Genomic DNA, 27,837 nt, shown 5'->3' with positions numbered 1-27,837 from the left:
GAGAGAGAGAGAGAGAGAGAGCGAGAGAGAGTGAGAGGGAGAGCTTGTGCGTACGTGTGCGCGCGTGTGCTTGCGTGCATGGGTGGTACAATAGGAGGGGAGGGAGATGAATAGAGAAGGGTCGAGAAAGTGAAAGTTAAAGAGAATATGTAATTGATTTGTAGAAACGTATTCCAGTAGACAAACTAGGACCAGGTCAGACATGCCACTAGTCTCGGATAGCATAGCGTTCACCGAGACAGAGTCAAGGAAGCTTTTACCGAGCGGCTACGCAAAGGCTCGAATTGACACGACGATAACGGCCGTTGTAAGGCAAAGCTCGCACGTCAGCTCTAAGCTCCGCAATGCGGCAAGATTACGACGAACCTTGACTAGGCTCGCGGCCGGGCAGAGAAAGTCGGTGAGCGAAATAAAGGCCAACCCCCCATTGTGAATTGTTGCAGATCAAGGCGGTAGCCATGTACGGAGTCTGGGGTGGCAGGCTCCTCGTGTTCAACGTCCGACCCGCTGGATCGACACCCTCGCACCATCAACGAGGCGAGACGCAGGCTCATCGAGCCCCGGCCAATTGAGCCTCGGGCACTGCCCTGAGAAGAGGCCAGAACGCGACAGCCGGACGACAAGGGGACGGTCGGAATATAGAGGCCGCCGGGACGACGGCGAGCTTAGCGGACCCGCCACCAGCGATCGTGGCCAACGCCCGGATCGGTATTCCAGATCGGTCCACGCGCTTCCAAGCGACGGCCTTCCCGCTGGCCTGGCCAGCTACTATGCGAATTGAAGCTTTCGGCGCACTCGTCGCGGTAAGAAATAACATGCACCCATCACTTGACCGGCGCTCATCCTACAATCCGACGATATTCAAGCGAGGGTCCTTGAGCAAGAGCGCCCGAGGATCTCTTGAAAGCCGCGCGCTACCGATATGAAGAGTCCGCGATTGGCGCGACGCGATGCCCCGGACCTGACATTAACCGGATTGGGGAATTGGGATTAGGATAGGCCGGGAATCGTAAGAGGAAGGACATTATCCTTAAAATGTAGGACTTTCCTCATAGCCCGATGGGGCCCAACGTTATTCAAATTAACGAGCTTAACTTAAATATTAGGAAAATATTCGATTTTGCCAATAAATTGCATAAAGACTTAGTCGTTGAGGTTATTGGAACGTTCGAGTGTGTATCGATAAATAATGTCTGGAAATTTTAGTTGAAAACGGCCGGACCGAGGCATTGTTGAGATGACAGGCGACGAAACGTATGGACGAGAGAAATTTTAAGGATATGATTATAATTAGGGAAAATATATGAAAAGGAAAATATAAAAAAAAAAATTCCTTTGTACGTTCGATCAATTAAATAATCGATAATCTTTCGCATTATAAAGTACGCTATGCGAATATTGACTTATTGCGATAAACGATGGTGGAATAAATTCTTAAAAGTTTTTTGCATAACGTTCACGTGTCAGTTTTCAAGATTCTTATGTAATTTAAAAATTAAATTGTGAAAGTTTATCTATTGGTAATTAAAATGATTTGTTTATAAGGAAAACGAAAGTGAACGGAATCATAGCCAACTGAAGATATAAACTGAATCTTAAAATTGAAAGTCTGCACTTTCAATTTATTATTCGAATCGGGTATCTTGGTGCTATAATCGTAAACTTTATATATGTCGCATTAGGATATAAATAGGATATAAATAATATGGAAAAATACATTGTACGTCCTATGTTTTTATCTCTTTTATTGAAGAGGCAATGAGAAAATAAATTTGCCCAATGGGTCGTGTCGCACATTAGTCACAATCATCTAGTCATAGAAATTCGGAAAACATTATACAGAATTATATCATTGTTATTATTATCATTGTTGTTGTTATCATTGTTATTATTATTATTATTATTATTATTATTACTACTACTACTACTACTACTACTACTACTATTATTATCATTGTTGTTATTATTATTATTATTATTATTATTATTATTATTATTATTATTATTATTATTATTATTATACTTATATCATTTGTCGCTCGACATATATTTAATGCTGTGTAATCTAAATGCATTGTATACGTGATAAAATTTAAAGGTTACGTTATGTTATTGGGATGGCGTGCATTTTACATTATCTTTATTATGATTGAGATACGTATTGTTATTTCATCAGTATAATAATAATATTAATGTCCTAAATAATACTTTTAAATTTCCCTAGAATTTTTTGTTTAATCGTAAGCTAGTTAATAATGCTTATAATATTATATCAATGTATTACTAATTTTTCACATTTCTTAATATCTCAATTTTACCCGCAAATTGATCATGCTTTATGAAATTAATTTTTCAATCATCGATTGTACAAATGAATAGTTAAAATTTTTCCAACACAATACATTGGTTTAGATTTTCAGAGAGAATTTGGTTAGTATCATTGTATTGTTAATTATAAAATTTTACTTAACATGCTATTATAAATGAAAAATGTTGATAATTTGGAAATAATATAAAAGTCTATTATACTATTTTCTTTTCTTTCTATTATTTGTATTTCGTCGATGCTCGGCGATTCGTTATTGTCATATCAAAATCATCTATCACTTATATATTTGACTTTCGTATTAATCGACTTTCGCAATGATTGTATTTTGCATATTTCGAACCAATATATTCGTAATCTCCAAATGATTGGCACATAGTTCCCTAACTGATATCAACAAATCATCTAATAAATCATAGTCTTAAATAAGAAATTTGTTGCCGAAGTGAGGAGTTTGCGATAAGGAAACGTTAAAATCGACGATAAAATCATTATAGTCCGTAGTAAATGATAATTCTCGAATAAGAAAATCTTTAAATCGAGAAATATAATCTAATGGAGTTCGTTAGATTTAATGATCGCTCCGTTATATTTGCATTTCAAACGATATTCGCCTTTTATATAAAGCAGCATGACTTTAATTATTTATACTCTTGGTTAATCTTCAATGACTTCAATACTGCTCTACGCTTACTGCACGACCTTTCAAGCATTTACCGTCCAAATAATATTTATATCATATATCATAAATTATGCAGAGACGCACAGCCGTTTAACAAGGAGCGTTCAATTTGCTTGAAAACGACTTAACGCCGCACCGCCAATCTCGAATATTACACGAAAAATCTCGGCAATCATAAGGATAGTTTTTTTTAGGAAATTTTTAATCGCCCAGCCTAAGATAATACACAATAGAACGTAGGATAGAATAGAAAAATCCGTCGATAGTAAGAGCACCCCCACATAAATAGGACAAAGCAGGGGAGCGGCTCACCTTGTGATAAATTATGTGCGATTAAACGTATCCGCTTGGGTAACATTAAGCTCGATCGACAGAGCGCTAAGCTTATCAACGTCTGGAAAATCAATCAGCATCAGATGAATAAGAGGTGAAAAGCACAGACGGCGAAGGCCACTTGCGCGCAATCTCGATCCCAATCTCGATCTCCGTGTCGAGCAGTAATAACGGCCTCGCGAGCCTGCAAAAGAAAAAACAGAAAAAAAGAAAAGAAAAAACAAAAAAAAAAAAAAAAGCGCGCTTCGATGGGAAAATAAAGACACGCAGCGCCACGTCGACGTCAATGAAGTGAAAGGTTAAATGTGCAGTTGTCGCGTGACTCGCGCTATCGGCCCACTTCCACTTTCTCACATATTATCACGCGGTCGTTTTACCTTTTGGACAAGCCGCCGCCGTTAATCGTTCGTCCCCGGGGCCCTCGATATTTCGGTTACTTGCTTAATGGTGGTAAACGGCACGAGCTTCGGTCTGTGCATTCGCAATATATATTTTGTAGACTCTTATCGCGAGACGTAAGGAGGATGTATTGAGAATTGAAAAATTGCCAATGCGTTCGATAGTTATTGAAGACTCGTTGTGGCTTTGGCTGTTATTAGTCGATTTTCGTAATAATATAGCAGCGTTTTGTGCTACTGGAGCAATCGTGGGATACGTAGACTCGAGCTTAATACTATAAATGCCTTAATGTGAATAGATTATAAAAAAAAAAAAAAAAAAAAAGAAGAAGAAAAAAATTTTATTTAAAAAAAAAAAACTAATAGTTTAATGTACGGTGTAGTTTGTAAATTTGCAATATTATGAATTTTCATTACTCACCTGTTATTTATCCATTGTTATTCTTGAAATTTACTTTATACGCTCCTTTTTATTGGCTCTCCGTACACAAAGTATTTTAATGGATGGCGAGTACGTAGTGAGGAATCGAAATAAATTTTGTCACGCATCACACATAATATATTTCATTCCGAAATGCATCTACGAATTAACGCACGAAATTAACGTTTGAAAACTATGATTTTATCGTCAATGTTCTCCAATCTTGTACCTTAAAATGTATTCCAAGTGAAATATTTGACATAATTAACACGAATATAATTGCGTATTCAAAATAAAATCAACTCTACCATAACCAATACGACGTAACAATATGGTAATAAAACGTTACTATTTCTCATAGAATTGGCGAATAATATTAAAGTACTTTGCCATCGTTGTATTACATGTCATACAAAAGAATACGTTCATCAATTCAATCAGAGACTAGGCCTCTTGAATCGACGAATTAATGTGAAAGAATTAATAAATAATACTTTATTCACAACATGATTTACATATTGCCAAACGCTCGAACAAAAATTAGAATAAACATTTTCATACGTAAATTAGTTTCACATTCAATATTCATTGGCATTGAAATTAAATATTAATCATATTATGAATTTAATCAGATAGAATTTAATGCCTTTGATATATTGCAATTTTTAAATATGTATAAGCAGACTTTTCCAAATCATGAAATGTTAAAAATGAAAGAATAGATTGTGTATGGGAAAGATCAACGTAATCATTAAAATGATTCATCAAGTACATTTCATACACTGTTATAAAAATTAAATAATAAAATGAATATTTGAAAAGTTCTTTGTAAAATATTCCAAATTATTATTATTATGAAAAGATAATGGCTCATTTCAATTTAATTGCTGGTAAATAAAAGTCGATTTAAATAATAATAATTAACCGTAAAGTTATAAAAAATACATTAGAAAATATTTTTAACTATATATTATAAAAGAAATAATAGTAGGAATTTAATTTAAAACAGCAACAACAAATTTTTCAGCAACTTATACACTTGTAAAGCATCTTAATGTTAGCCCAGCATCACTGTTACTTGCAGTTATTAAGATGAATTGGATGTATTAATTGTTAATTTGTATTATCGAAATGTGCAAACGAAGAATATAAACGTAAATTTATATATCCTAAATATATTTAGTATTTTATGCACTTATGTCAAATGTAAAATGACAGTATTTAATTTTTTAAAATAACATCATTTTAATGAAATTAAATCTACTTTCCAACAAAATAAATTCGAAATAATAAAAATCTAATACATAATGAATAATTATAATGTAAACAATATTTGGTGTACAGTGTGTCTCTTTAGTTTTATCGATCAAATCAGAATTCTTCGAATAACTTAATTCAATTGACATAAATTCAAGAAAAGCTTTTGAACTATTTGCTTCGATAAAAGTATTCGATAATGATAAATGATTAATTTCTGCAAAAAGTAAATAAATAAATTCTTTGTGTATATTTAACGTTTTAATGCTTTGATCCATAAGTTAAATGTAGCGGCATCTTCAGGTCCAATTTTTCAAGATCGACGAATGAATGTGCGTGCGTGCGCGCCCGCGCACGCACACTGAAACCTTAAAATGAAGGGTCTGCCATATATATGATTCTATTATACATGAGTGCACACGCGAATATAGATCGTAAGATTACGTCTCTTGATTTTCTTCCACTGCGCGTCTCTCTCTCTCTCTCTCTCTCTCTCTCTCTCTCTCTCCCTCTCTCACTTCCTCCATACAAAGTAAAATACATGATGCGAGCCACATTTGTTCAAAATAAAATATGAAATTGCAATGCACGTAGAGTATAATCTGTTTCCAGAAGACGTTTGTTTACGTCTGATGATTATCTACGTTTGTTTCTAATTAGAGAGTCACCGAGCCGATTTGTCGTCGTAGAGAAAATTTCCAAGTTTAATATCGGCATTTTGTGCTCTTGTAGTAGAGCTTTTTCGATATTATAACAACGATACAAATAATATATTATCTATTGATGACGTTTTAAAAACGAAAATAATCTTAATTTTATTATTTTCTGCCTGTCATTATAGACTGATATCAAATACATTTTCAATACGTCACAGAATGATCTCTTTCTTTAGCTTTCTCTATCTCGAATCAAGTCTATTTAATTGCTTATTTGAATTAATATTCCTTTTCGCCTTGTGAAAGTTCTATATAATATGCCAAAAGAGTATTATTTTATTCATCATTTTGCTTTTTTTTTTTTTTTTTTTTATTTCAATTTAATTAATTTTAATTCAATGCGGTTACTATTTTTCTCTCTCTATTACTGCTACAAGGAACAATAAATTATAAAATACAAAAGTCCATTTCAAGTGTATCGAACCTCTATTTCATCTCCTCCGAAGATGTACAACGTGCAAGATAATATTAAAGATGAGTGATAAATTTGAAACACAATAATTGAGATAAAGAGGAGTCGCGAAAAGAAGGCAGATCCTTATCTGCGGCCGCTCGGATGCATAACAACTTTACTTACACAAACTCGTGAGTGTGTTATATGTATTGGAGAGCCTAGCGGCTAAAGGAGGAGATGCCCCTCTCACGTGGAGTTAAATAAGTGGATACTGCGTGATATTGATAAACAATATAATCACAAAGTGCCCGACCGCGCCTGGACACGCACGCGCGCGCGCTCACATACTGATGATTCAGTAATGGTGAACCAAGCGAAGAATCCTTCGAGACTTTTATACTTTATTTTCCAAGTGCGAACGTCAGGTATTCGTAAAATGATGATGGTAAATGGAAATTATTAGGCGAACTGCAATTGAGACAGGCATGTGTGGCTTAGAAGGGCGCTAAGAGGTTTCTACCAATCAATCAGCACAAACTTTAAGCAATTTATAATAACTTCAAAATATTATAATATTTTAATAATCAATTTGCTTATTTTACGTCACAACGTATCTGATATCATGTCCTTTGGCTCTTAAGTTAGCTATTTAGGTTCTTATCTAATCGAAATTTATTTAAAAAAAAAAAAAAAAAAAAATTTCACTTCTATTCACTATTCGTCTAATGCAATTTCTTCCATATTTACTGTATAATTTTATCTTCACTGTAATACCAATATCAATTAACATATTCAATTTATATTAATACGTAGTGCGAATTTATTATGATTAATCGCTTGAAGCAGATAAGCACTACGAAATGAGTAACTCGACGTATGTTGTATTTTGTATCCTACAAATGTACGAAATGTATGAAATGAAAATATTTTTATGGCCACGTCAATTGGCAAAATAGTACCTATTGTGTATCCGGTATTTAATGCGAAATTTATAACAAGAAATATAGAGTATTATACGTTTTTTGCATAAATTCAATAACGCCGCGCGCACATACACTTTGAGAAAAGTACATTCCGAAGGATTTCAAAATGAACTTATAAAAATTTAAAAGAAAAACAATTGCGTCGGAGAGAATAATAATTATTACATTACATCTAAATCACAGCTTCATATATAATGGATAATATATATATATATATATATATATATATATATATATATAATCTGGCAATTATTTAAAGCGTTTTGTAAAAATTAAATTATGGTTTATTTTATATTTATTATTTATTGTCACTTGTGAAACGTATTTTTAATTTGGGTGATAAAAATATTTTTATGGAAGGTCAATATTTATGAACCACTATTGGCTTGATTTACAGTTCAGATTGCAATAGAAGCTTATAAAAACAGATATATCGAATATATAAATGAAATAATATGCATCCAAATTGGTTACTTGCGACACTCGAGCTTTTACAAGCCTCCATTGTCTCGAATAATGCTTATTTTATTTTCTAGGACTATTCTGGCTCTATTGCATAAGCCCGAGCGCCTGAAAATCTTTTTAACCTACATCCTTCGAGCTTTCTTATTATTATTTATGATTTTTTTTTTTTTTTTTTTTTCAAATACATGATTTTATGCCATTTTACCAATCTCATAATAATTATTTATCCTTTCAATACCAGTGATGGAAGGCATTTTTACCTTTCAAAATGTACTATAATAGCATAGTCTGTGAAAATATCGTAAAATATGGTTTCGATGATAAATTTAACCGTTATTGGAGAGTGAAATCATTCGATTAAACTTACAAATAATAGTCTCAACGCGAAAGGAATAAAAAATATTAATGAAGAAAATAGTGATAGGCGAATACGTTTACCCGAGTTCAACTGTACTCGGTTATTTTTGCAACAAACAAGATTTATTAATCTATAAGACCGGAAGCAGTTTCTCATTTACCTATTAAAGTCAATCATTGGCTACTTTTCCTTCAACTTCGTGTATAGGAGATTAAACTATGAATATTTATGAAGGCATTTAGTTTTTCATTCCTTTTTGTTTTTATAGAAATGCAAATGATAGCTATACTTAGGCTCACATGAAAAATGAAATTATTTCAACAAGGATTTAAAAGATGTAATCATTCACAATTATATCTAATGGATTATTTTTAGATTTATCATAATAAAAATGTATATTCAATCTAATGGAGCCGTTACGCCCAGTGACTTTGTACACTAATCAAAAGCTTAGAAACCTTGTATTATTAACATAATTGCGTAGCCAAAAATATGGTCAATGGAGCCGAATCAGTGCCCCTTACTATCTATCAAATAAAACATATTTGTCTTCAAGCCCACACGACGCGCATAATAACCTCTCGATAATAGCACAAACACACGCGCACACGCACTAGCTTGTTCGATAATCTGCCAAACGTCGGGCATAATTCGTAACCTAAATTTCATCCTTCTCCTTCCCCTCCCGCCCCATTCCATCCACTCGCCAAACTCAGTCACTCGTGCACTACATTTGCATGCTTCCAAGAATCAGCGATAAATTCCGAAGAATTTTATGATGGCCGACACAGACAGCTTGCAAAATAATCACCGCACAATAAAAGCTACCCGGACCACCGCAAAATTTATTCCCCCTTTCATAACAATCACAATTAAAAAGCCCAGACCGACTCGCGCGCCCATTTATATACTCTAACGTTCTAAATCAAGCCTCCCAGCCTCCCATCCCAGCCTCTGCATCTCATCCACCATATATATATATATATATATATATATAACGGAGCCTGTAATTTAAAACAATTTTTGCAATGCCGTGCATTACGCGAACCGCCGACGATGATTTACACGTACGGAGTCGTGGGTGCAAGAGTCGGATTCTCGCCTCCTGCTACTTTGTAAAATCGCGGAGACCGCCGCCGATCTTCCCGCGATTCGCCTACAAAATCCAAAGCTGCTCGATGAGAGAGCATTTTCCCGGCATTGGAGAGCCATTGGAGTGACATCGATCGATTAATCACGATCGGTCCAACAATTTTACGTATTCCTCAACGGATTCCACATAACAGCACATTGCCTGTAAGAGACTAATAATCGGAGAATACGAAAAATTATTACTAAAATGCATAATATTATTCATAATTGCTATACCCGAACGTTGTTATTATTATTATTATTATTATTATTATTATTATTATTATTATTATTATTATTGAAATAAATGTATTTCCTTATTTTTCATAATACCTAAATATATTATTCATATTAAATTGAAGTACTATTTTGCATTTGATTCTTTTACAATAATAATTCCTGTCTTAATTGACATATAATTCAAGGGTGTGCTAAGGCACTGGATATTACAGTTACACTTTCAAAGTTCGGATCCTTGACTCGGAATAATCCTTAAATTACATTATGAAATTTCAACGAAAAAAAAAAAGAAAAAGAAAAAAAAAAACAATGTGATAAATTTGATATGATTTCATGAAGTAAAATAATAATTTTCGCCCACATTACGTATTGGACATTTCCATTCGCATAACACTAGCTTAAAAAAAATAAAAGGATATGTCATTTTATTAAGCAGGAATAATGTAGGATAGGTTGAAAAAATTGTACCAAAATACTTGAAGAATCTATAGTCTTTCATCATTTATGCCATTTATGCAAATTAATGTAAAAGGAATTTTACAAAATAAAGTAAAATAACGAATAATTCACTCGATTAATTCATATCATTATTTATTTCTTAAAATATTAAAATCAATGTTTATATTTAATTCTCGAAAGCGACGCGTGTCCGAGTTTTTAAAGAAATTACAATTTTTTAAAGTCGTTAAGCATAAAAAAAATATTACTTATTAATAATTCGAAAGATTGAGTAACGAAGATGAATATCCTAAATAAAACTTCACGAACTATTTACATTTCTGCATAAGGAATTATTATAAAATGTAATGCAATTTTTAATATATTATCGATAATATTATGCATTCTATATTAATTCCAAAGTGATATACATATTTAATAAAATTGATAATAATCATTTCTATTAATTAGACATCCTTATATCGTTCATACGTATTTTCTAAAACAGATATAACTTATGTTTTTTAAAAAAAAAAGGGAAGAAAAGATGTTAAATATTGTTTATTAATAATATGCATTAGGGCGATTAGGTTTTAATTAAGTTTGTGAATTTTACAAATTAATAGTTAATATATTTAGGATTTTCGAATGACAACATTATATAAGCTGGCAATAGATAATCTAGCCAGTAATAGACATAAATTGCAGCTTTATTATAGAAATTACATTATATACATTATTTAATGAGTGTGTCAGAGATTTTAACGCTAACCTATCCAATTGATTTTTACAATAAATATGAATTTTATAAACATTTCTTATAATTTCAGGTAAAAATTGTATTTACGAATTATTAAGACATTTAAATGTAATATTATGATATTCGGATGCAATTTCTTTAAAATCTTAAATGTGCCAAACTTTCTCTTGTTTTCGAGTACCTATAAAAATACTAATATGTAAGATTCTCGCTAAACATGTTGTTCTTTAATATCTTTGATGAAATTGATGTCCTTGACACAATTGTCTTTTAGTAATATAAGCTTGATTGAAAAAAAAATAATGCCAATATATTCAGTTATGCAAGAACTTATGCATACGCATTAAAAAAACTACCGTATGCTTTAAAGAAGTTTTTATTTCAAAAAACTAAAATTATTTATATAATGGTTTTGAATAAATTTACAAAATTTAATACACATGTGTGCGTGCGCGCGCGCGTGTGTAATTCAGAAAACTTCTGTGTGCTTTTTGAATAAAATTCTTTGTGCCTTATACCTAGTTGATATATTACTACTTTAAAATTAAAATCTCTAAATTGTACAATTTCTTACGATCTTTATCATAATATTCGATCGGAGTCGTGCACGCTTTAAAATTTTAAATTTTAATCACTTACGAGTACACTACGACAATTAATAGAATTTCGATATACCTATTCGGTTATAATTTTGATCCGCATCGATAAATTAAGTTTTAGGCGAAGTACAATGAATTTACTGACTCATTGTTAGTTTTATTATGAATATCGATGTCATAAGACAGATGATCGAACGTGTTAATAAATATTATAAAGAAAATTAATATTGATTATATTTGAGAATCAATTGTGTTAATAAGATATAAAAATGTCATTTTTTTTCTGAGTATAAACTGCTAGTGGTATGTGAAAATTCTTAGTTTCATATTTTTATAATCAATACTATGTAGCATTACATGTGCGCACAATTTTGACGATCTTAATATCATATGAAGCCTGACTATTATTATTATTATTATTATTATTATTATTATAAACTCCATTTATTACAGACATATATGTATATATGTATCAATTACTATTGAATCCTTTTAATAAGTTTAAACTCTGTTGCTCAATAAGAAAAATTGGAGTTTATAAGAAATTATAAAAATACCCTCACATGATGTTTATTTTCATTTATTTCACGAGTATTTACATTTGAGAAAAAGTAAATTCCAATAGCAGAGACGACTCACAATATTTTCTATTTTGCAATACTTGATAAATATTGATAAATAAATATTGAGGAATGTTTTAGTAAAAACAAACTGCGAATGAAGAAACTTTTTAAATAATACGTACTTTCGCATTAAATATTAATTTACAATTATCATATTTACGATTTTCTTTGATAGAAATACAAATATTATTGTCTTTAGATTGTTAATATTAACATGATAATTTGCCATAATTTTTACAAGACAAAAATTAATTATTTGCGCTATTATACGTTGTATTTTTATTTTTTTTTTTCATTTTTTTTTTTTTTCTTTATTATTAGTGTGAAATTGGACGTGCGTATTGATTTCGGGAAATTAAATATCACTTTAAATAAACGAAAATTATTCTACTTTAAATTCTTTATTAACCTAATGATTGGATATTAATGATTCGTTTAAAAGCAAAGTTGCAGTCAGTTAACTTTATGTAGAGTGAACTGTAACTCCGAGAGACGTAGAAAGTGCCAAAAGAAAGTGCGATTACCGTTCATGTCAACATCTTTACCAACATTGTCATCAAAATTTCCTTAACGTTACGATTAACATTGTCATACGATATTCTTATGATTATCACCGGCATTTAAAAAAAAAAAAAAAAAAAAAAAAAAAACATTAATTGACATAATAATCAATTGCCAATCAACTTACGCATATCGTTCTCGTCCAAGTAATATAAAATTTTGTCCATTATTACGTCACGGGGATTTATAAATTTTAGTACACTGCTTAGAAATTTGGCCGTGTCGTACATTAATTTTTGCCTCTTAACCGCTCTGTCGACTCTATTCGACAAATACTTGCAGTAAATAGGAAAACCATTGTAATAGCAATTACCTATGAAATATTCCATGATATCGTGATTTCGCGCGTAATCTATCATCTTTTTTGCATTGTCCGTTAATAAATTGAATAAGGAAATGTTCCCATAGCATTTTTCGTCCTTCATCGTTAAAAGCTCGCTTTTACAAAGGTGATAATACAACCTGTAGGAAGAATTGCTTCTAATAATATCGATATTACAATCATCTATCGGCAATCCTTGCAATTCGAGCTTTGCAATGTGCTCCAAGATAGTTTTCACCCAAATGCTAGAATCGTCGGCAGCGACTCTAAGCACAGTTTCGCTTTTCTCATTTTTCCCATTTACGTCCGCCCCATGCTCAAAGCAAAACTGCAATATTTCTTTAATCGTTGAAACACGATCCACTTCCACTTTCGAATATTTCAACGCTTCGATGGCACAATGCAGAGGAGTGCATCCGTAGTTGTTCCGATCATTGATATCGGCACCGTGTCGCACAAGTGCTGTAATCGACTTGATTTGTCGATTGCTAATGCTAATATCACAACCTATGCGCTCCATAATAAAGTGCAACGCCGTTCTCCCCTTGTCGAAGTCTTTGACACTGACGTCCATGCCTCTGCTCAGAATGTATTCAATGACCTCGGGAAAGTCGCTGGCCAAATGCAGCGGCGTAACGCCAAAAGCATCCCTCGCCGTTAGATCGGCCCCCTTATGAATTAACAGCCAGATTATGTGATCCCGCTGAATGTGAAAATGAAAGGCGCAATGGAGGGGCGTGAAATTCGAATTGTTACGGCTGTTTATGTCCGCCCCCTTGGATAACAGCCTCTCCACCATGCCAAATTTATTTACAATCACAGCCTTGTGCAGGGGGGTTTCGCCCCCTCGGCACATAATATCAACCTGGGCCCCGTGTTGCAGGAGTATATCGGCCAGTTGCAAGTCCTCCGTGAAGGCCGCCATGTGCAAGGCCGTGAAGCCCCTCTCCTTATCCCGGTAATTAATGTCGGCGCCCTTCTTTATCATCCTTTCGATCACCTCTGCATTACAGATAAATACGATGTGCGTTATAGGGCATTGGGCTTGCACTAGGATACTCGCGAGCTTATCATTAGTTATGCCCTTGACCTGCACGATGGAGCAGATGATCGTGTAAAGTATTGGCGCGTCATCCACGAGCAATGCTAATAGCAGTGGATTTAGGTACTCGACGCTACCGGACGCGTCCTCCACTAGATATTCTATAGTTTTTTTATCGTTTCTCTCGACAGCATCTTTTATATCGCTGCACCATTTATTTATTAGGGCGGTCGATGGCTACAATTATAAAGTACAAACTCAACTGAGTTATCATAAGAATTTGAAGGATTGGCATAAAGTACAATTTAACAAATAAGCAATAATAACTGCGTTCAATTAACGATCATAGATGCGCGCGCGTGTCTCTGTACGTGTGTTTGTTCGTGTTTGTTCGTGATTGTTCGTGATTATTCGTGATTGTTCGTGTGCGTTCGTGTGTGTTTCGAGGGAATGAAGGGCAACAATGACTGGAATGAAATTATTCTATAAATACTCGTCCATTAGCAAAATGAATTAACATACAAACTCTTTCATTTATCATTAAAAATATTAATTTCAAATTCGATAGACTTTTCATATTAATATAATAATGATGATGATGATGATGATGATGATGATGATGATGATGATGATGATGATAATAATAACAACAATAACGACAACAACGACAACAACGACAACAACGACAATGACAACGACAATAATAACAATAACAATAGCCATGACAAAAGTTAGAATTGACCAATGCTACATAAATGTAATATATTGAAAATTCCATTCTAATAAAGCAATCTGCATTATTAATTACAAATTAATATTTAAATATTTAAATGGAAAATCATACCATGTTAAAGACGATGAAATTGTCTTGTAAAAATATTATTGGATGTATTTAAAATTTTTCAATTTCTGATAGTTGCCTGAAGAATTCACTATGTAACTACTTACTTGTTCGTAACTCGATACCACATTACAATTCAATATTCTAGGAAATTACTTTAAAATGTATAAATTCCAAGAATATTAACGATTTCTTATTATTTTCAATATGTCTATATACTAAATATAAAATGTTGATTATAATAATGTAGATAATATATTAACTCCTTAAATTATGAACAATTGAATTTAATGGGATGTTTATTCGTAAACTCCATTATAAAATTAGAATGATAATTTCAATTTAAGTAGTTGTTGATCGTTTGAAAAATCGAAATTCAAATGACCTCGATTTTTTATTTTATATTATTTTATTATTTTCATTATTTATATATATTATATTTAATGTAAGCATAGGTAGAAGTGAAAAATAAAATGATGAAAATTACATTTGTAAATATAAAAAAAAATTTAAGATGACTAAGAACATAAATAATGATATCCACTATCACTATGAATTATAATATCGAAAGTCCCCTAATCATTTATTTGAAATGTACTTTTATAGAAAACGTAATTTATAGGATACGGAGATCGCTGTATGCATATTTATGATATCAAATACAGAAAATTTAAGAAATCACGTTCTTCATATTTATTTCGTTATTCAGAAATCTGAAAATATGCATATGTTCTTCGTAACCTATAAATTAAATTAGCTATTGAATAATATTTGAAATAAACGAATAGAGATAGTTTTGCTATTTTTACTTATAGCAATAGTTAATTTTGTTATTTATGTCATTGCTTACATTAAAAATCACCATTTATATTTATATTCTATTCATTTTCGTTATACTTTTCGATCTTATCGTTATGAAAATAACTTCTCTCAAACAGAATGATTCATTCACAACCTTTTACTCTAGAATTTCTAATAGGTTTTTTTGGAGTTTGGTTCTTATTAGATTATAAAATTGTATTTGTTTGATTTAATATGAGAAAAAAAAATAGTCAGATGAATATATTTATATGCGAGTGAGGGGAGCAGAAAAAAAGATGAGAGAGAGAGAGAGAGAGAGAGAGAGAGAGAGAGAGAGAGAGAGAGCCTGGGAGAGGAAATAATGTAATAAGAGTTCAAAGGTTATTTGATGTAAGAAATATTTATAAACAGATAACTTGATCAACGTGGTAAATCTTATTTTTGAAGATTTGTCTTTTGATATAATCACTGATAATATCTCCTCAACTATCTTTTAAAACATTTTTCTTGATTGCCTTTCGTATTTTTATTTGGTATTTTTTACTACCTTTTTATACTAAAAATATCAACAGTTTTTAATGTTATATTATATCTTATGATTAAAAACTACAAAATTATAAAGTAAAAAAAAACGCCAATATACCTTCTTTAATGTTGATTTTTATTATTCTTTGAAGATAAATTTATGTTGATAATTTGTATTCAAAAGTATATAATTTTAATTTAAAAAGAATTAATTACCAATATTTGCAGAGAGATCATAAAAATAGCCAAATGCTAATAAAATTTATATTATTATGATAAATTGTATTCTAGAAGAAAATTAACGAATTTAGTTTTTAAAAAGTATAATGATGTTTGTGCTGCTTATATAAAATGATTTATATAAAATATAATTTTTAATCGTAAAAAATTTTTATTGCATAAAGTAAGTATAAATGATTAAATGACTTTAGAAAGAAAAACATGTATTAAAAAATTATAGAAATGTATAAGAAAAAAAAAAAAAAAAAAAAAACACAAATATAGTTTAAAGTTTTTAAGTAACAGAATTATATTTCTTGAGTGTGTAAGTGAAGTCTTCAAAAAATTTACTTATAATGAATTGTAAATATTGTAATAACAATAAATGATTACGATACGACATATATAATTTAATAATTCTAGAATATGATACGATTTTTACATCACTTAATATTTATATTATTGTTATAGTAAATATTATATTATATTAATATTATATTAATATAAAATATTAAGTATATTAGTGTCTAAATTTTATATGATAATGTGAATATACGAACTTTTATAAAGTGGTATAAATATAGAATAATATGATCCAGTATGTATCAATTGTAATTTCTTCTGATAAGATAATTGATAATTCGAAATTTGAAAAAAATCAAAAACTTAATTCTCGTTTATATATTTAATCGCATAAACATTTTTACTTGTTTAACCCTTATAATTTAATTATTACTTTTATTGCTGTATATCTATATATATATATATTACTTATCCAATTTATTATTTGATCATTAGATACAAATAGCATTGATTCAATAATCGTGTAATATTATCAAAATAAATTTATTATTTAATTAAATTAGATAGTTAAAGTTCGTCAAAGACTTTAGAGGATAAGTGAAATTATAAAAATAATAAAAATCCTTATAATAATTATGTATTATTATGATATATCTCTGCATATCCATTTTATGCTTAAATCCGTTTTGTACAGTAAGTATGCGTGTACCTACTAATTTTATAATTATTTTTAAAAAATCGCCAAAGTTGAATATACAGAAATATCGATTGGCAAATTAGTATCTCATTTTAAGAATTATGCGTACATACTATAAAAATCAGTAAATACCAATAGACTTTGAGAATAATATATATATTGAGATTTTTATGCAACAAAATATTTATTATATTCTAATTTAAAAATATTGACAATGATATAAAAATATGTAAATTAATGTTACGTAATCGGTAATTTGGAGGCTTTATTAAGTATCGTGATTTATTCTAATATATCCTATTAAGCTACGAATACAAGTATTTGACTATTTTATAGGTTGAAAAAAATTTTTTTTCCATATTCAAGTATATCGAGCCAATCCCTACCTTATGATTTTCTTCGTCGTGTTTCTCGTTAACGCATGAGTAACTTTATATTTAGTAACATATGTTAATACTATATAATATATTGTTAAAATAAGCAGCACACCACTAGAGGATATAGTTTTTATATTTGACGAAACCTGGAAAATTAAATGCAAATGAATAATCATGGCTGTTGCTGGAACACAGTGTCGTATCGATATTAATGAAGAAATTCCAAGTGGTCTGACTTGTCACTATGTTGCAGCATATTTCCGAGCTTAAATAAAATTCATCGCTTTGAGTGAGCAAAAAGTACTTCAATATAATTAGTTCGAATGACAAGTATAAGGATCGGTATGATCAGTGTCGGAAAGGCCATTGATCATTAAATGATCAACCACTCTTCAATAAACTTTTCCCTACTCGTATAGCATTGACGCTACAATTTGCAAAATATTTAATTAAAGGTACGCGATATAATTGTTTATCTTTGAAATGTATACATTGATTGGTTATAATTATGAATAAAACCTGATGGTGGTGGTTAGTTAAATTAAAAGGCATAAATCAAATGACAATATGTGTAAATCGTTCGGTAACAAGATATCATTATATTATTCTTATTTATTTATCTGAGCAGAAAGAATATAAGTCGGATACAGAAAACTTATGATGGAATAATTATTCGGGAAAAATATTGCAGATTATTTTTGTACATAGCTGTAAACACAACAATTTCGACTAATTTGTGCAATTAAGATCTATAGTTTGGTAAAAATGCGAAACCTGCGGACGTCAAAGGGCGTAAGAGAAAAAATTCCGTCCCAGATAATTAAGGTGTAATAAACCTGTATGGCTATGTCAGATTCTTATCAAAGTATCAAGATTTATGCGACATCGTGAGCAATTAGAACCTGAATACAGGCGACTTACACGGCTCGATTACCTCGCACGTTGTATTAGTACGGAGAAGGAAGAAATTTTAATTGCGAACAAGCGTCGAATCATTTCAGTCGGCTCACGCGACGAGTTATTGAATTAAATGACTTTGCACTTCGTCTCTGCACGTGGAATTGGCGAAGATTGGGGGGGGGGGGGCACAGGGGAGGGGGGAGTCCTGACTTTGCAGGTGATGGAATACGCAGGCGACTCTGTCTATGCGTTCCATAGATCACGCAAAGTTATTGATTAGCCAACATTTAAGGTGCTACTTTCTGTTAGATTAGAGTCTATGATAATTTTCAAAATTTGCCAAGAAACTCTTTTGAAACGATCGCGCATTCTTGTCTGTGACCTGTTTGTTGAATTTTTTGGTTTTAGAAATAGTCATTCTGTACTTAATCCATCGACCTTGTTGTTAATTAACTCGCTCGTGGTCATTTATTGCCACCGGTTCTATGTATTTCAATAATTTTTTTGCCAACTTCTCCGTAAACAAATGGAATAGTTAATTATTTTTAAGTAAAGGAAATCTTAAAGCCAGTACCACAATTTAATAATTACACGGGCATATTATAAATACTATACAACAATCAGTTTAGATTACATTTTGGAATTTATTTTTTAGCGCTTTGAGAAACCGTATTCTTAATTAGTAAAATTTTATTAGAATAATTATAGCTAGTTGTATAAAGATTATATATCAAATTCTTATCTTCTAGCTGAATGTCGCCAACTAAGTGCCTTTAAATCCATTTCGTGCTACGAAATCTATTTCTAGATTCAGTTGTCATCTCTTATCACTTTCTATACATATTCAGACTACAAGCAGCTTTGTATTTATCATAATCTAAGATAAGCTACATGTTATTTATAAGAGAAGATAAAATTTATTGTTTATATCAGATGTATGTTCAGTGGCACAGTAATTAAAATCTTAATTAGAATAAGAAATTAAATTTTTTATTCTGTCTAAAGCATACCATATATGAAGTCTAGACAAACAGAATAGCAAAACATAAACGAAATAATGTTAGTTTAGACGATACTATAAATAAATACAAATATTTAAGTTTAATTACAATATTGTCCTTCCATTTTAAGATTGTTCATAATATCGTAAAATTAAATATTGACAATGAAAAAACATAATTATAATATATACAATGCTTAATCCCAATTAATTCACACGAATTTAATTAATAAGAAATTCATAATAGTATGAAATTGTTACTTTATTAATTTATAAAATTCATAGAAATCCAAAAAATGCAAAGTATATTTTCAATTTATATTATTGAATACTAATTTTGTAAATAAACGATTTAACAAGGTCTAAGAAAAATGAGCTGACGTTTAAAAATTCATGAAAAATATTGATTAATTTCCTCTAAAAACGGAAACGTTAAATATTCAATGAACTCTTTCAATATTTTTAAATAATAAGATATACTTGTTGATTATATATATATATATATATATATATATATATATATGCCTTTTACTTACATAAACACCTACATATACATAATAATATATCAATCTTAAATTGCTATAAAAAAATTTTTTCTCATTTATTTAATATTAGTAAATCTTTTAAAGCATTAATACTCTATGTTAATATAGATTTTGTTATGGTTAATATAACTGCTATAATTTGAAATTAGAACTCATATATTAAATAACATATTTTTCTAAATATGTTAAACGACATAAAACTTCGTTTATTATCTACTTATTTTCTAATGTAAAAAACAATTTTAATTGTCAGGCATAAATTTAAAGTAATGCTTATTTATTATACTAATTGATAAGAAAAATGCCTGACGATTAAATTTCCAAAAATTCAAATTCTAATGACTAAATTATATTTCTATCCATTAAATATCACATATGCATATGCATACCTCTATAAACTATAAACTATTTGTTTACTACTCATAGATATTTCTGAATATTATCAGATCATTATAATTCTGGTTTATCGGCATCATTATAGAGCTTGTGAACGTACTCGTAATGTTCAAATGAATGCATCAATGAATAATGAATATTCAAATGATTTGTATATATATATATATATATATATATATATATATATATATATACATATGAGTTATGTTAAATAAATAATACCGTAATGCCACCGTAACTAAATATTCTCTTGCAATTAGAATGTACACCTTTCAATATTTGAATATTTGTCAAATCTTGATATAAAACTCAAAAGATATAGTTTCATTAAGCGAGAAAGCAAGTGGGAAAATTTCTTTATTGTCACTATCCGAAATATTTTATAATTTAAAACTAACATAGCAAGGAAAAATTAACTAAGTAACAGTGCAATTTGCAGACATCAAACAATAATTAATATTTATTTTATTAGTTCCATTATTAAGTCTAATCTAATTGAACGAAAATCCGTTAATTCAGACAATTTCAAGATTGTAAGTTTTTAACATAATAATCTATATTCGTGCATAAACTTACAATAAATTTATCTAAGATTCAGTAGATATTCATTATAATTATTTATTCCCATTATGAAATACATACTTTTATCTTAGAATTGAATATTTTACTTAAATATTTGAAAAAAATTATTTAAATTAATTATTCGCTCTATGTCAGACGAAATTTTTATTGAATTTACTATATTTGAAAATTAATTTATTTAAAAATTAAAAGTGTAATACTCACAATGACAAATTTTACATAATAATTTACATTCAAATCGTAAATATTGTATCATTGCGAATTTTGTAATTTTATTGACATTATAACCTGTATTATAGTTTTGAAAATATAAATATAAATACATATATATATATATATATACATATATTATGTTTTTTATATAAAGAAAGTGTTTTCAAATTTTACTTTGGCGAAATCTTAGATTTCATAAGAGGAATAAATTAGATATTTTTATTTCATATTCAAATCACGAATAAATTAATTAAATATAAATTACCAATCAGTTAGTTATATAATTAAAGACTGTCTTACAAATACTTTATCTGTGAAATCCATTGGAAACTTTAAATAAATCATTACAAAGTATCCGGCACGTTTTATTAAATCTATAGCTTTGCGGATAAATCATAGCAAAATGAATTAACTGTTAGCTTTTGCAAAGTCTGCCATATGCTTTTGCCATTGTAAATGATTTAACTTTAAATAAATGAGCTAATTTATAAAGAAAACATAATTATATATAAATCGGTGAAAACAACGACTCCAGGCATCGATCACTTTCTTCCTTAATTTTCAGTTCTATCAACGACGAATGAATGATTGATAAAAAAAAAAAAAATACAATGACACACGATTCATTCCAATAATTTTTTTTTTTTTTTTTTTTTTTTTTTTTTTTTTTACATTAAATGAATGAGGTCCACCATTAAGAAACAACAATTTTATAAAGTATGTTCATTTATAAAGATACAATCCAAATAAGAAAAAAACCTATTATCCCAGTCGTTTTAAGGGATCGGATTTCCAATTGATACTAATATAAACCCAAATAGCAAAGAATTATCGTGCAATTTCGTAATATAAATCTTTTTAACCGACATAGCCATTATTCCACTCCGACAAATATCCTTACGGTCCTCCATAAAACCGACTAAAATCCAATGCGCAAAATATTTCAGAGCAAGTCAATAACGCTCGGCGCCATGAAAAGTACAGAATCTTCCAATCCCCCCAGCAGTCAATAACAAATAAAACATCATCGCGTCCAAGCGTAAGAGTAGTAAGTGGATGCGTCCAGCCACTTGGTGCCCCGAGTCTCTCTCTCTCTCTCTCTCTCTCTCTCACTCATACTTACTCTCAATCGTTCGATGACAGTCGCGGCGCTACATAATGTGAGTCAAGCCATGTCGTACCGTAGAGCCAGGAACACCTACGGATGCGAGTATTCGAGCCGTTAAGCAGAAGATGTAGAGCGATGGACGTCGTTGCTCGAAAGATTTCCGGCCAAGCCACGCGAATATCCGGGCACGCACACATACGCGCGCGGCCGTAGGTCCGAGTCCTTATCGGGCGTTTCATTCGAAATGCGTCCTCCAGGCTCTCGCTCGCCTTACACTCGATTTATTTCCTCGCGCGTATTTATCCAAGGGCGAGGGGAGAAGGGAGAGAGAGAGCGAGAGAGAGCCACAGCCTCCGAAGCAGATAACTGTACCAAGCCTACCCTCTTATCGGGAATGTGTTTGTGCGCGCGCGCGATCACTTACGCACGCACACATGCACGAAGGAGGAAATCACTTCTCCTCAGACGCAAGTCTTGGGATTTGAGAAAATAAGGTGGACTTATTGAAGAAAGACGGTCGCGTGAAATTTTCAAAATTAATTAGGCACTTTCGCGGCTCAATTACTTACGGGATGTTCGAGCTTCCCAATTTAATACATCACTTCCATTTGAATTCTATCTCTCTCCAACGATTTTTGCTTTTCGTTCGCTACTATACACACAAGTTCAAATTTCTCCAATCGCATTCAAAGTCCACAATTGTATAGCTTAAATAGCAAGGAAATCCACCGATTTATCGAATGCCGCTGATTTTTATGAATTTTACGATTTTTCCCATTATATAATATTTCAGCTCTGGAAATTTTCGATTTTTAGGACCGAAATATTGCGTAAAATACATAGTAAATAAAATTTAATGAGATGAAATCTTTAACGATGGCAAATACTTAATTGTCAGTTAAACATTTTTCATTACCCCAGCAATTCAAATATATACTAACACGAATTAAGAAATTGATAATAAAATTAAACAATCGCCAACAATCTGTACGATACAATAATGAACTTTTATTATAATTTTACGAGTTATGAAAAAAAAAAAAAAAAAAAAAAAAAAAAAAAAAAAAAGAGATAGAAAAAAGAAAAGAAGAAAAAAAATAGTGGACAGTTGTATGTTGTCGTACTTAAACAATTTAATTATTAACATATGTCCAAAGTGATGTATATGGTTTAAAAATTAAGATTATTTGTACTTTCGTATACATTATAGAAATGATGAAATAACGTATTATTGTCGTAAAATGTCGTGTAACGCAGTTTGAAATGTAAATAATACCTTTGGCTGATTCGAAGTAAATTTAAGTTGGATTAAAATGAATTATAGCAATACAGCTATCTAAATATAAGGATAAATATGAGATATATATATATATATATATATAATAAAGAGTGGAAGATAAAAGTGGATATAAAGATATGAAATGAGAATGAGTTAAAATGTGACGACTCCTTCACTTGTTTTCTTCTCTTGTTATTTTTAAAAGCATCTCGATATCGCATTTAACCGATAAAGACGACCTACTCAAATTTAAAGTGCTTCGGCATATTTAACGCAAAATACACGCAATGCCACACATTAATTCGATTGACTTTTTATTTTCGCTGACATTTAAACACGAATAATCGTAATAAACTTGCAAATACAAATAATATTTTACAATACTCTTGCAAATTATTATCGTATTAGCAAATTTGACACTTGTGAATTATTCTGAAAAATTGAGTTATGACATTATTATTGATTCCAAAGTGCCATTAAAATAATTTTGTAAATCTCCATTGTAAACATATTGTGTGATGTATTATTAAGTAATTTGTAAAATCCAATGCCAATGTTTGGTGAGTCAATGTTTTTCATCTTCAATTCACATAACCGATGACTGCAGCTAAAAACATCGATTTATCGTTCATTTAAAGTACGGCAAATGAAAAATATGGTAACCTTTCTGATAGCTTCCTCGTAGAAACTTCTCTTATCATTATGGCATTATAAAATCCTTGTACATTCGAGACAATTTTTATTACTTGTACGAGTACACCTAATTCCTTACAAAGCACCTTTCCATATAAACGAAAGATCGTGGTACAATTACTTATTGCATTAAAGCGTATATGTACAGATCATCTGCGATAGCGATTATAAAATATATATATATATATATATGTATATATATATATTTTTTTTTTTTTTTTTAAAGCTACGTACTCTCTACCTCTCAACATTCTTAGCAGCGAATAATCATTGTTAATCGGCAACATTTTACGATGTTTAAACGTAGCGTTAAAAGCAAACTATTTAATTGAGAGCCACGACGATTGAAAAGGACTTGGTTGAGTGAACTATGGTTTTGTCGAGCCTTTGAGCTTCGAGGTTTACAGAATTATAATAATAAATGTGTAGCAGGGACAGTGTAGTTATGCGTGTATCATTGGCCATTGCTTGTAGATAGAGAGGTGAAAGCCGTTGGGAAATTATTATCTATTCAGGACAAGAAGGTTTGCCGCTGAAGTTATCCAATCTGAAGTTATCTGGATTGCCAGAGGCATTGAAGAAGAAAGTCACTTTTCTCTTATAGCAAAGAGCCACTTCGATTTGAGCGAAAATTTCGAGTGCCAGAGTGCTGCCTTCGATTAAAATGAAAAATAAAGAATAATAATTTCGGAGCATAAAAAGGGTGAAAATTTTTCAACTCTAATATGACAAATACGCAAATTTTTACGTAAATAATACAGATGTCAATGTGACAATGTGACGATATTGCATATCGTTTCACGATTAGCTTTGCCTAGAAAATGTCATGAAAATTATTGACAATATACTGTCAATGACAATGTCCCGACAAAGTCCCATATCTATAAATAAATGGACACGAGAAATTTATCACTAACGACTAAAGTGGCTATTATTCAATGCTTTAAACAAATGTCGAATTCGAGATTTCTCCATGGAAAATTATCAATATCAACGACACGCTATCGTATAAAACACATGGAAATTATATCTTTTCAAAAAACATGTATCTTGATTTAAATGTATTAACATTTGCAATTTGCCGTGTCATATCGACGTTGAATATTGTTCGTCGATAGGGTCAATCAATCGATTGACAATCATAATCATTTGAGTAAAAATGTGAAAGTTAAATTTTTGAAGGTTTTAGGTAAATCAAGTGAGAATAATAGTTAGATAAATAGGTGTTTAATATCGATTTGAATTAAATCCTTAAGATACTTTTATATTTATTATATGAATTATATTCAGCATTTGTGCGTGCGTGATGCGACTGTATTTTCATTCATTTACGTGTGTGTAGGAAAGCAGATTTTTCTAAAATTCTATTATTACTTTCAAATATATTGAATTTCGATGTGTTGATTGAACAAGCCTAATTCCCATTATATTATCGCAATTGAAAATGTTTGTTTTAATTGGCAATTTTATTAAACATTATAAAGCTCGATCTCTCGGACAATAATTACAACTATTAATATAAAATTACTTTATATAGCACCTAATTTTTAATGTACATTGATAATTGCGTAGCTTAAAGTACCTCGAGAAATTTGCAAAATAAATACTTAAAACGTTATCGGATGTCTTTCGAAAATAAACAACTTGTTTCATGTTAAATATATTAGTTCCTTTCTCTAAACGTAGCGCTGCATTTCTGATGGTGTAGATTTTTATCACATCTGGATGATTTATAGACTAGTATTACGATGTCATTATTCCGAACACTCTCATCGAGTCATGTCCTGGCGATAGCTACATCATAATTTACTACGGAAATTAAAATATTTTTTTTCCTCTTTTTTTTCTGTTTTTTTTTTTGTTTTTTTTTTTTTTTTTTTTTTTTTTTTTTTTTTGATTTTTTTTTTTTTTTTTTTGTAAAGTCTTTTAGCCTGCTTTTTTTTTCAAAATACCAGTCATATATTTTTCTCCCTTTGCTTTTTGTTTATTCTCTGTGGGAATTGGAATTATAAAGTAAAATTATTGATTATATTTAATGATGCAGCCATTATTATTATTATTATTATTATTATTATTATTATTATTATTATTATTATTATTATTATTATTATTATTATTGTTATTATTATTATCCTTTATGACAAATTCCATTCCTTAATTATTCAATGAATGTAATAACTATGTAAGCAAGTAAATCTTTTACTATAGCAAACATAATATTTAATATTAATAATCATTGGATCAATTTCAATTTTTAATAAATATTTTTCACAATTTAACATACTAATTTCACAAAACATAAAATGTGATTAGTAATTTAGAAAAATTCTCTGTATGCGAAAGCTATTTTGTGTTGAAATGAAAGAAAACTTAACACTACCACAATACCTGCCACCGCGGTTTAAATATTTGTTTTATCGCTTACAATTTATCATAATAATTTGTAATTAAAATGGCATTATGAACGCCAGCTTATGGATTTCCTCGGTATATTTCACTTTCCGATAAATAATATGTAAATTTGTCATTATTGCAAGCATATTAGTTTTCAATGGTAAAACAATTACGGGCACATCTCTCGTGAGCCATTAGCAATGGAATTGCAATTAGAGAGAAAAATCTGCAGCTTCTTCCGTAATAACGTTAAAGTCGTACCAAATGCGGAAACGGAAAGTAAATCTAAAATATATCCTCCCACTTTCACGCCGATCGCCAATCTATTTCATTCAAAAATATAAATGTCGACAATGTATTGAGCGAATATTACAATATCCACGTAGGCACGGCTAGTCGTACATAAAAAAAAATATTCTGACACCTTCTTCCTTGTCTTTGCCACTCTCGCTGAATAAGAAATATCCGCCTCGACTTAGTTTGTTGATGTAACACGTGACATAAATCTCGACTTGTTGGATTAACAACCCTCGGCATCCAGACACTTTTCAGCTTGTGATGCGTGTTATACGAGTTATGCCCAGTCGTCAATTAAATCAAAACTATCCAGGCTTACCGCATAAGAAAAGAGCTGCTTGGCGCCTCTAGGCTTCATTTGCATAAAGATTATGGACCAAATTAATACTTTCATCTCCTCAATTTTCTTGTTCTTTTCTCGCTAGTCAAGAGCAAACGAGTCAAATGGCTTTCAGGAAAATGAAGCGCTAAAAGAGTTTTGCTCATTCGAGCTTTGATCATTATCAATAGCTAATGCATGTTACGCTTATAACGAATATTATTAAATTAAATATATTAATTGATGGATAAAATAAAAGATTCGTAATAGCATTGCAATTACAAGGATCATTTATAAAC

The 27,837-nt window shown here is 30.4% G+C and overlaps 1 protein-coding gene across 2 annotated transcripts in view; it reads left to right on the top strand.

Moving 5' to 3' along the window:
- The window catches only part of LOC105364195 (uncharacterized), a 131,848-nt gene that overhangs the window by 98,543 nt on the left and 5,468 nt on the right, over positions 1-27,837 (top strand). The window contains exon 2 of one of the 2 annotated variants that reach the window (XM_011502074.1): positions 444-803. In XM_011502074.1, the coding sequence (XP_011500376.1) occupies positions 771-803 (33 nt within the window). In that variant the 5' untranslated portion in view covers positions 444-770. Of the gene's footprint in view, positions 1-164; positions 804-27,837 lie in introns of both variants that reach the window. The other variant, XM_011502073.1, reaches the window with a different exon arrangement.

Source organism: Ceratosolen solmsi, unplaced genomic scaffold (genome assembly GCF_000503995.2).
Source record: "Ceratosolen solmsi marchali unplaced genomic scaffold, CerSol_1.0 scaffold43, whole genome shotgun sequence".
Taxonomy (NCBI): domain Eukaryota; kingdom Metazoa; phylum Arthropoda; class Insecta; order Hymenoptera; family Agaonidae; genus Ceratosolen; species Ceratosolen solmsi.
Note: the sequence above shows the minus strand (reverse complement) of the source record. Positions and strands in the feature narration are given on the sequence as shown.